The 11,525-nt window shown below is 37.6% G+C and overlaps 1 protein-coding gene and 1 long non-coding RNA gene across 2 annotated transcripts; one reads left to right on the top strand and one right to left on the bottom strand.

Moving 5' to 3' along the window:
* Positions 1 to 1,747: 1,747 nt before the first annotated feature.
* On the top strand, positions 1,748 to 10,672 carry LOC116926609. Its single transcript, XR_006648703.1, has 7 exons — positions 1,748 to 2,112; positions 2,671 to 2,783; positions 2,849 to 2,996; positions 3,063 to 4,128; positions 9,963 to 10,013; positions 10,085 to 10,338; positions 10,405 to 10,672. It is a non-coding gene; the product is annotated as an uncharacterized LOC116926609 (long non-coding RNA).
* Positions 6,356 to 10,029, bottom strand: LOC116926543. The gene is made up of 4 exons (XM_032933484.2): positions 9,857 to 10,029; positions 9,646 to 9,732; positions 9,157 to 9,291; positions 6,356 to 7,390 (listed from the first exon to the last, which is right to left on the bottom strand). Exons 1-4 carry the CDS (start codon positions 9,872 to 9,874, stop codon positions 6,617 to 6,619), a joined length of 1,014 nt encoding a protein of 337 aa, XP_032789375.2. The 5' UTR covers positions 9,875 to 10,029; the 3' UTR covers positions 6,356 to 6,616.
* Positions 10,673 to 11,525: the final 853 nt, after the last annotated feature.

The following is an 11,525-nucleotide window of genomic DNA, read 5'->3' as shown; positions in this document are numbered from 1 at the left end:
GGATATGCCGTGCCAACTGGCAATTTACTTTTGAATTGTACGTAAGGTTGGGGTTGTCGTTAAAAAAAAAACCAAAGAAAATCCCTGAGAGTTAAGGACGTCTGCTTAGAAAAAATATTTATTTTTAAAAATAAAAAGCTCGCGTTGTAATTTGATGACGATTGTTATAGCTGCATTTATGTGTACCTTTTTTCTTTTATTATTTCAATTGTTTAGAAACGGAGAGCGTAGACCACCCTAATAGACCGCGTTAACGTATCGATGAGTGTTCCACGAAATGTAAGGCACCATTTTATTAGAATTTGGGGGAAATAAAGTTTAAATGAGAAAACATACAAATTTAATAAGTTTAGGGGCTTTGGAGGGTTCGCCATCCGTAATGCGAATCTCCTCTTGCACTTTTATATCTTTTAATCATAATATATATTTATTTTTTGAGTAATAACGAGGCCTAGATATAAAGGATGACGGCCAAACTTCCGCATCATAAGCGTGTTGCTGCATTAAGGATATATGTATCTGGTTTGTAATATCCGCTACACGGATGAGATTATAAGTGGCTACAGTATCTAATACGGAAAATGCACGCAACTATTTTTATCGTTTTAGAAAATCTTGGGAAATGAGACGAAATTCATTACAGCTCGTTTTTTACGGCATTACAATTCTCCTTTCTTTTTTGTTATCTTAATAAAATTAATTTTTTTAAAGAATTTTGATCGTTGATGTATGTATCCACACCCTTGTGAAAACAAATAATTCATTTAAATTATTTATTTATTATTCATTTGACGTCCGTGTGTTTGTACATATGTCGCATTTAAATTTTTTTTCGACCAGTTAACCTTTTTGTTTATTTATAGTTTTCAATTGACTGATGATTGGCTTGCATGCTCACTTTTTTCGTATAATGTGCGGACGTGCAGTTATATTTCATTCATAACAAATTGCACAATTTCATTTGAAAGTTTGAAAAAAAGAAATCGCTGAAAGTTATGAACGTGACCGCTAGATGGCAGATAGCAACAGAGCACTCGAAAAATTTTTTTAGTTTTTTATGTTGCTTGTGAAATTGGACCACCGCAAGTTCAGGTAAATATAAAATGTTAAAAGAACAACAACAAAAAAAGTGGTTGTCCTTTTTCATTTTTTTTTTCGGGGCATCTCATCAAGTTGATTGCCTTCGTTTATCTTGGGCTAGATACCCTGCAGCCATTCGGAATGCGTGTGCACAGAGTTTTTCGTTTTTGTGATGAAATCTCATTTTCTTTTCGGTACAAAAATGTTAAATTTCAAGATCACGTAATGGTACCCGTTATTATTCCTGACCTCCCAAAAAGAAATCATTGATTGAACTGTTTATGAAAGAAAAAAGCGTAAGTAAATGTAACGGTGTAATGTCGTTCGTGGGAAAAACGAACACACAAAGTGTAAAAGCCAAAAATTGGTGGGGTGGCAAGGCAATTGTGTTTTTATCGAGTTTTCCTTGCATACTTTAGCAATATTATAATTTGAACCTCATTCCCCATCAGAAGTCCATAAAGAATTTCTTTGTCCTCTTGCTACAGTAATTACCCTACACGCATCAAGTCCATATAAGAATTTTGTTGCTCTATTGACCTAAATTTTTGTTTGGTTGAAAGTTCCCGTTCGTCCTCAGTTCTTTACACACAACAAAAAAACAAAACAAAACAAAAAAACAACAACAAAAGTTTCTTTTGCATTACTAACGGATATTTGCAACTCTGCACTGGTCAAAAAGCGTCTGCTAATATTTCACGGCTATTCATCAGCCGCTCCTGTTCGATCTGTCATTCCTCTGAATTCGGCACACAGCCCAGTCACAAATCTAAATAGATTTCAGAGAAGAACACTCTGATTGTCGAGTCTAGTCTCATTTGAATATTAGCATAGTTCCATATCATTCAGCATAGATTACTAACCGATTAAAGTTGTTTTTGCCAAAAAGAAACTTTAATGTATCACTGGAAAATGCTCGCCAGACTTGCTGGTGAATTGGCCTCGCGCCAAACTTGGATAAATTCAAAAACCCCAAGCAAAGAAAATAAAATCGAAAGTGGGTTTAATTTTGTGTACCAACTGCATACGTAGGTAAATATCAAGGCCTTTAGAATACGTTCAACCTCCATGGGAGGCGACGTGACCAAGTGTAACCGAAATGAGTACGAACGGACTTTTTTTGGTGACCGATAACATTAAGTCCAATTGACATTGTTAAAACGGAAACTTGCATTGGGAATTTTTAATCTGTGTGAGAGTTTTTCTTTAATTAGAAAAAGGACAAAGACGAAATAACGAGCAGTGCAATTACGTTACTCCCGTGTTTCGAATCATTTAGTTGTTTTCATTTTCTTCGGCGTCTTTCTTTTGTCTTCGTGGTAGTAATCTTTTCTGGAATAATGTTTAGGCGACATATATACAAAGCATTAAAAAAAAGGAGAAAACATGTCCGTTGTATTGTCAAACTCCATTGCTGTGTAAAAATGGCCTCCCGTAAAAAGTAAAAACTCGCGATCTACTTAAATTAAAATTCTCTTGAATTGTGTGCTGCAATTTCTTTTCGTTATACATCCTGTTCACGGTGAAACATCGAATAAAATATTTTATAATTTTTTAAAAACATTTCAATAATTTTTGTTTTGTTTTTAGGTTTCAATGCCGTACGACGAAAAGCATACGAGGGAATCTACCCACTGAAATCGTTTAAAGTGAGATCACGGCCCATTTGCATACTTCCATGATGATGGCCGTGTGTGTTACAGGTACACAGTTTTTCTGATGATGAATTAGCATAATCAAAGGAACCGACGTCACCCCGCAATATAAGGTGCTACCTTTACATGGATTTGTACGCAGAGTGAAAGTTGCGTCCGCCGGATCCCCAAAGTGCGGAATCACAAGATGTAGGAAACCACTTTAAATAAGGCGCGCTATTTCCCCTCTTCAAGTCAAACGATCAATAACGGATGACTCAAGTACTCAATCAACTATTAATAATAGTTTCATTTTTTTTAAAATCTTTTTCTTGGATTTTATGTGAGGAGCCGCCGATTCGTGACCGCACCTACTCTTAGATGGAAGCCACAGTTGAACATTTGAAAGATAATTTACCAAACCGGGACTGACGGTTAAATCATTTAACTTGTATTATACTTTTTAAAGCTTTTTTGCATTAAGATTGGCGCTTCTATATAGAAGCAGAAAACTTGGCAGATGCAATCGCGTCTGTGTTAGACGCTCGTCAAAAGTAAAGAGAAAAGACAATGATGAGACATTTGCGTGTTGTTTTGTACACACGATCCTTCTGTATAGTCAGACGAGCATTAAAAACTTTCTAGGTATCCATTGCTGCTGCAGTTCAAGATTTTCGTGGAAGATATGGAAGGTAAAAGAGGCAAGTGTCATGGCGGATATACGGTGATGTTATCCGTTGATGGAATGCACCTCTAAGTCTATCGATTATTAGACGTCTTCACAACTGATGGTGAAATTTTGGGAAGATTGGAATTCCTGAAACGAAATTTCGTTGGACTTTTACGGCTTTTTTTTAATTGATTGATAAAATTTCTTGCAAGATTTTTAAGTGTAATTAACGCCGATTTAGCCTTTTGTGGGTTTAGATTTCTCAAGAATTTAAATTAAAATTTAAAATTGTGTGTTGCATTCGATTTTATCGTTTCACTACACGAAAAGAAAATTAAATATTCAAAAATAAAAATATTAATATTAATTTTTTAACTGCCCACTAGTCGAAAACTTTTCGTCTGCCAAATTTCCATAGATGGCGCGTAGGTATTAAATCGTTCTGGCAACGTTGTTTTATTTGGAGGATAGGGATCACTGGATCGCAAATCCAAATCATTTGCTGAGCAAAGCCGTTTGGTCGAAAAATAAATCGTAAAATATCTTTGAAACCCTTCATTTTATAGTGATGCATCCACATAAAATAAAGAAGCGTTGATCTAGTCGTTAGCAAACTGGATTCTTTAATTTTTGTTATTGATTGTGGATGAGTGATATCTTGCATTGGAAAATCGTGACCTGTTCTCACATGTTTGGAGGAAGAAAATTCCAGCAAGCTGTTGTTCGTGAAAGCTGTTTTCACGGGTGAGTACATTCCACGATATTATTTTGTGTTGATTTTAATCAGGGCGAGACTTTTTGGATCCATAGTCATAGCTTGATTATGCAGGACGTGTCCAATAAATCAATGTCGATAAATATCAGCAAGTTTACAGAAATGGCGTCATTGATAATCGTTTTTACAATGCACGTGCCGGTTTTATTTTAACCAATCTATTCAGAATAGGCTGTCATCGTGACAATCTATTTTATTGTTGTCTGTTAAACAGCTGCTGATTTGCATTTCGTGTTTCATTTGGATGTCTTTTTTTCTTGGTTGAATTGACTCGTTTTTTATCCCCTTAAAATGGCGGGAAAATGTCGTATTGTCCTTTGTTAACAGGCGCGAGAAAAAGTAAATTAGATCGGGCAGTTGGGTTGGGCCTTTTACTCCACGTTGATTTACACAAATCTTTTTTTCCTCGGGCCGCTGATTGTCTCGTTGACCATTTTACTTGTTATGGGGTACATAATTCGAGAGAACTTTAGCAAAAATACGGACCAGCAAATTCAAGCCATAATTTTTACAAAGGGTGTGGCATCTACCATTTCTTTGAATGTGGTCGTGAATTGACTTGAACGTGTTTTTTTTTATTCTTTCTCGGGAGTTCTGTTGCCAGCATTCACGGCTATAATTTTTGTGCTGTTATTTCCATCAGTTCAAGGATTATTACCACGACAGAAAAATGTTTCCTTTCTATAATATTAAACTTTTAGAAAAATGTTTCATTTTCCATCGTAATTGATTTACACGAAAATCGATCGAGAGAGAATTTTATACGCATTTAGCTGTCAAATGATTCACGATCAATTTTTTTTTTAGAATCATTACCGAAAGCAAGGTTCAAAGGTGATCGCCGATTATTTTTTTTGTGTGAAAATGATTTTCTTTTTACCGAAAAGAAACTCTGTTCTATCGTTCGAAAACGATTTTTCCTGAAAAATCGGTTTCGCCTATGTGACGTCACTCAGTTCGTGCGTGTTTTCTCTATTGATTGAATAGCTGGGCAAACAATTTTCTATTTTGTCTGCCGTCACGCCTTTTGTTTTGCATAAACTCGTTCAACAAAGCATATACCGTTTGTCATGCGCATCTATTTATGCATCGGCTATCTTCGAAAATTATGGCTGATTTTGTATTTGCTTTTTTATAAAAGAACCGCCCCAAAATTGTTTTTTCGCGCCATTTTTTAAACGTGCAATTTTCTCTTTTCTTCATGACGGCACAATTCAAATGTGTGGATTGTTGTCCCGAACTTTCCAAGTGAACGCAACATTTCAAAAGGGGGGTGTGTGATTCTTGATAAAAATGTTTTGGAAGCAAATTTTTTGTTTCGTAGAAATCGTGTTTGACGAGAGGAATTCAGTTCACAATGTACGTTAAAAGTAAATCAAAAGATATTTGAGTGATTGTAGTCTCGATCTGTCGTTCACGGGTCACGTTATGAAATGATGGAAAGGATTAAAAGGGGGCGTGAAAATCGAAAACATTTCAGGAGAAATAGCTCCAACGTTGCCATCACGCTAAAAGGAAAACAATCTCCAAATCAGTCAAACATTTTATTTTAACCAACCGTAAAAGCCAAAGAGTTTCAAAGTAGCCCAAGGACGTTCAGGTGGTCGATGTGGAGAACATTACATAATGATAGGAGGGAGAACACACACACCCCCCGTTGAATTGCAGGTGACACATCCGTTTTTTTTTTTTTTTACCGTGAATTATAGAGAGACCAAACGAATTGACTGGTCAAACCCCCAAAAAAGAAAACGGGCAGCCATTTTTCAATGTCTCCTTGAAATATTCCCTGTTTCGTGACAATTATTGTTACAGCTCTATATGTAGCAGTGTTTCTTCATATTTGCTGTTCTCTTATAGTGCACTAGTTCAAAAATGCTATTCATCCTCTTTCTCCCCCCCCCCCCAATTTTTTTTTAATACGACATAATAAACCGCAGCCATTTTTTGCGGTTTTTTGACGAGTTGATTGTGGCCTTTCGGAAAACTTTTTTGTTTCCAGTCAAAAATGACGAACGCTTATTACACGTGAGTTAATAACATCCTGGGGCTAGCACCTGCGTGTTCAACATGTTTATAAAATTCGACAGCCTAAAATTTTTTTTGTAATTATTGCCCAATCTTTTAATTTTTTCCCCCCTCCATTCAAAATGATTGACATTTTCCTCTGCTAAAAAGAAAGTAATTTTTCAAAAATTTCAAGATTGAATGGATTTATTTCAAAGTTGTTTATTGTTGATAAATTACAATTGGCAAAAAATAGTTTTTTTCTCGGACATTGATGAGCACAGAGCAACACAATCATTTATAGAAATAAGAAGAGAATATAAAAAAAAAAATGGTCGTACATTTTTTGTTTCTTGTAGTCCCGTGCGTTATATTACTTTCACCTCTCCCAGTTTTCCTCCATTTTTCTTTGTTCTGTTTGATTTCTTCCTAAAAAAACTTCCCTCCGTTTCACTTTGATTGGATAAGGGCTTCTGGGGCTTGATAATCCGAAACCATTGGTTTCCTCGCGGTGGCTTTCCGGTGATTAATTTCGTACGATCCCAATTTATCGGGGATCGAATATTTGGCCGATGGTTTGATATAAGTGTAACCTTCCTCGTCGACTCCGTAATTATCTTGCGTTTGCGCAACAGATTTGCCAGCCTTAGCTCGAGCGGAATAGAAATCCGCCCGGTAGAGCGGATACATCGGCACGGAATAATCGGGTTTATGAGCGTAATCGACTTCGCTTTGCGCAGCCATCGTGGTCGTCGCTTCGGTCGTCGTCACGGGCGGGTTAGTCACCGGCGCTTCTGTTGTTGTTGTTGTTGTTGTCCGGATGGCCGGTGAGTCATCAAATCCGTATTTGTTACGGGTCGGATAAGATTGCTGGGGACGGACAGCATAACTAGGTCTTTCCGTCGCGTAATAATACGTGTCTGCTTCTTGTTGTTTTTGAATGGCTGAGTTGTAGCTGATGTAAGCCGGACGATTGGTCGCGTAATTATCGTACGACGACGGATAGTTGTGATAGGCCGCAGGCTGTTTTTGCGCTACAACCGGAGAATAGTCGATGGGATAAGTTGCCGGTGGGATGGATTCTTGCGGGGTTGTCACTTTGGTGTAGTCTGTGTCCGACAATTGATGTTGGTAGTTACTCTTGAAAGTGAAGTAGTTGTTTTCTCCTTGATAGCTGACATCGGCCATGAAACCAGAATCCTTGTCCACTCTGTAATTGACCGTCTAAGTCGATCGTTCCCCCCAGATTAAAGTGCATGAATAAATAAAAAAAGAATAATGTTTAATCAGATCGCAGACACGCAATGGAATTCTGTGAATTGCTATTGAACCCTTGAAAGAAAAGGATTAAAAGGTGCAATGGGAATTAGCTACAGTTTTCTTTTCTTTCTATGCACTGATGGGCAATTTGAAATTGTTTTTGACGCTCGTTCAACCTGATAATAGGCGGCGGTGAATGTAATTGTAGTATCTAGTATACCGGTATAGAGAAAGGAAATAAAATTTCGATAATAACAAAGATTGTTGACCAATGTGTAACCCAATTAGTCTCGTATGACTTTCTATATCGTAACAACTAAATTTAGTAAAGCAACGGAAATTATTTCATTTATGGCCTTTTCTTTTTCAAATGTTGGAAGGAGGAAAGAAAAAAGGTGGGCGGCCACGAAATCAACTGGAAAAATTGAACAGTAAAAACCGTGCGGATCATCACAGCACGAAAAACGCATTTTTCATTTCTTTTGTTTTGCCTTTACCGCGAAAAGGGAAAATGATTGATTCACACATACAAAAAAAAGATGTACCTGTATACCTTACCTTTCTGTTTGTGCGACTCTATTTCACGCACTGTAATCAGCGCCGTGGAAAAAAAAATTTTTTTTCCCGCGTCCGTTATTGTCCCTGTGCCCACAAAATCGGCAAGGTCGAGGGAACACGAAGAAAATTATTAAAAAGCCTCCCTTCTTTTGTTTCGAACGGCTGAAATTATAGCGGATCGTTCACAAGCTACTCGGGCTGTTATTTGTAGTGTGGTGTTATACCCTCGTTAATAAACTAACGCAGGGATTCCCTTTCGTTTGTTTTCTCAATTGGTCACGTTCAACAGCCAAATGACGTCACACGTTATTCTCGTTCTAATGAGGATACGCTAAAAAAAGGGGGGCGAAGTTGTTTGCGCAATCCTAGCCTGTATATGATTACACTCTTTAACTATAGGGCTATTAGAAACACTGCAGTTCACGGGGCAGGATGTCGGTAATTATCGTGATCCAAGTGTCGCCTGACTAAAGATCCTTTTGTGGAACACACGTCAGGTGCATCTCTCTTTGAGCTGCTGCTGTGAACGAAGGACAAAGTGAACAGCAGGAGGCGGTGTATACTCTCACTCTTGTTGAGCCTTTGGAATTATTTTTTGTTTTTACGATGGGCTGAAAAATTTCTCCTCATTTGTCAATCGATAAAAAAAAAACGCGCCTTAAAAATTTGTGTTTCTAATTTTATTTTTTGGCGCTAAAAAAAAGCTGTATGGACTCGCCTCTTGAATAGTTTTTGTTGTTGTAGAGAGTACTACGTTGTTGACAATTGCAAATATGATGTCGCCATACGAGGAAAAGGGAACTATTTGAAACTTGCGCAATGAGGAAGAAAGTGAAAAATCATTGAGACGGAATTTATACACGTACTCTCCTTAGATTCCGTGAATTGTGACGCGTTTTTACACGATTCTACGTTTTTCTTTTTCTGAATCGCAATATAAATGAAATGCTGCGCGAGCTCTGAGATAGAGAAAGGAATACTCGAGAAGAATTTGAGCCCTACAAGCACGACTTTTGTGTTTGTGAAACTTGGCGAACCGTGTCTTGTTTTTGAAAAATTTTTTTCTTTCTGAGGCAGAGAATGTAGGACAAGAGGGTCCTAGTGTCTTGTAAAATAAAAGCTCCCCCTTTTTTTTTAATCTTTAAAAGAAACAAAAATGGCGTGAAACTTACCTGGTGGCGGCCACCGGGTAGAAGAACTTGATACAATCCAGTGGTCAAATGGCCGTCGCGGGTCTCTTGTTGACGATAATCATTGCCGGACGGCACGTCCTTAACTTCCCAACTGTACTGATAATAGGCCGGCACCTTTACTCCCCCGCGAAAAATAACGGGAATTAAAAAAATGTTTTTAAATTACTAGGGTGGATGCAATCAAAGTAATCATCATTTTTTGGGGAAGAAAAAAATAAATCTCCAAAGCGAAATTATTTAATGGCACAAAAACCAAAAGGTTTTGACGACATAAAAAATTGTGGTTAATTTTTTTTTTTTAAATTAGAAAAGACATCAACTGTTATTACAGAAATCTGAATTTCGCCGATAGTTGAAACTAATTTTTGCGTTACAAAAAAGAAAGTGAATCCAAACCAAAAGTTTTTGTGGATAGACCTCAATTTTTTCTTCTTCTCAAAGGGCAGAATAACAAAAGATGGTTTTTACCTGGTAATACGTGTCGTAATTAGCCGGTGAATAGTAATCAGCCAGGCATTGCGTAATAATCCAAAAGGCGGAGAAGATCACAGTCAACTAAAATTTTTGTTTACCGATGTGGGATAATAGAACCAAATGAAAGAGAGAAAGAACACACTTTGTCACGTTATTTCCGAAAAAAAGGGAGTAAGAGGTAGCAGAGAGGGAGGAGTAGATTCACCTGGTGTGGTCGTGCCATGTTGAACGGATGTAATAAATTGTGTAGAATTTCGGTTTTCTTTTTACAACTAAAAACGAAATGAATTTTTTTACTCTAAAAAAAATAGGTGGAGAGCGGAGGATTGAACGCAAGTGACTCTACGAATTGTGAATCGACAGTAAGACAACCGAACGAATAACACGCTGCCTTTTATCCTCGCCTTAAAAGAACTCTTACTCTCTATTCCAGAAAGAAAAAAAAAAAAAGGAAAAGGCCCAGCAGCTGTTTTGATTATACGGAGCCTCGTCTTAACGTACAGCACGAGGCGAAATATACCTCATGAACCCTCCCACACGCTCTTCAGGGTGGAGGAGGAGGGAACTCGGTGCATGCCCGGAGCGTGCACAAAAATTTGCGTGTTCAAAACACAGCAAATTCAGCGGGTGGAGGGGGGAAAAAGCAGGTCGCCGCTAGATGGCATTACATGGCATCCCCTCTATGCGGTATAAATATGTTACATATAAATAATCCAATAATAATAAATCTTGTTTCTCTTTTTTTCAATTCAGTTTCTTGCGCAAAAATGTAATTTTAGAAAAATACAAAATCATCGCAGCCTTCAAGTATCGTGCATTGACGTTTAATGGCTCAATTGGGTGTGCAAAACACCTTAATATGATGTCCGCACGCGTCGTGCTTGATGGATATTTAGCGGACTTTTGGAATTATAACAGGATACGACCCCAGCGGGTGGCTAGAAGAAAAGAATTGTTCATCCACCGGACGATCCACTTTTCTAAAGCAACAGTGGCCGCGCACGCGTGAAAATAAACATTTGGCCGCACACAATTGATGTAGAAGATGATGGTGATATATTGAGCAAGGGCGAATACCATCCACACGTAAAAAAAAATAAAGGCAAACTATTTTTATTGTTTTGTTTATTTGTTTATTTTAGTTTTTTTTTTCTTTTCTTGACAGGGAAAAAAAGTGGGTCAAGTCCGCACGTACGGACCTAAAATTGGCCGGTCCGCAGGAATAACTCAACGATCTTGAACTGTCGAAGAGAGCGATTCTTCGGCTACCCATCTCATGTACATAAATAATAGCAGGTACGATTTCTATAGGTTATATTGCTATGTTCACGCGCGTGCAGAGAGGCGTGTCCGTTCTGCGGGACTTGACCGGAGACCCCGTTGAGGGACTGTGTATCATTATTTCCAGCTGAGAGAAAACACCCCCCCCTACATAAAACAATGTAATAGGTTTGAGCGAGAATGACATTGGCAGCATCAGAAAACAAAACAAACAAAAGAAAGTCGTGAAATAAAAAATATTAAAAATAAGACATAAAGCGGTTAAAAGTCCAGACGCGGTCAAATTTTGAATGGAATAATTTTCCCACACCTATCACCGTATTTTTAAAACAATAATGCGAGACCTATTGTGTTCAATTAGATAATTTAACAAGCCCGGGAACCAATGGACTCTTTCTTAATTGTCCGATCTCAAGATGATTTGATTTGGGTCAAGTTCTTATGTATTTCAGCATGGCATCCTCTTGTATCCAATCTTTTCGTTTAATATTTCGGGTTTTCAGAGGGGGAGGTGTACAGAAATTCAGGTGGTATTTTTCTTTCTGAAAAGACTACAATATTATCTTTTAACACGCGTGAATGGTCAAAAGTCC

The sequence above is a fragment of the Daphnia magna genome, linkage group LG7 (assembly GCF_020631705.1).
Source record: "Daphnia magna isolate NIES linkage group LG7, ASM2063170v1.1, whole genome shotgun sequence".
Lineage (NCBI taxonomy): Eukaryota > Metazoa > Arthropoda > Branchiopoda > Diplostraca > Daphniidae > Daphnia > Daphnia magna.
This window is presented reverse-complemented; position numbering and strand designations above follow the sequence as displayed.

Coding starts and splice junctions, on each gene's coding strand:
- LOC116926543 (XM_032933484.2), bottom strand. Junction 9,292..9,645: donor ATTACGACACGTATTACCAG/GTAAAAACCATC, acceptor GGGGGAGTAAAG/GTGCCGGCCTATTATCAGTA. Junction 7,391..9,156: donor TACCCGGTGGCCGCCACCAG/GTAAGTTTCACG, acceptor CGATCGACTTAG/ACGGTCAATTACAGAGTGGA.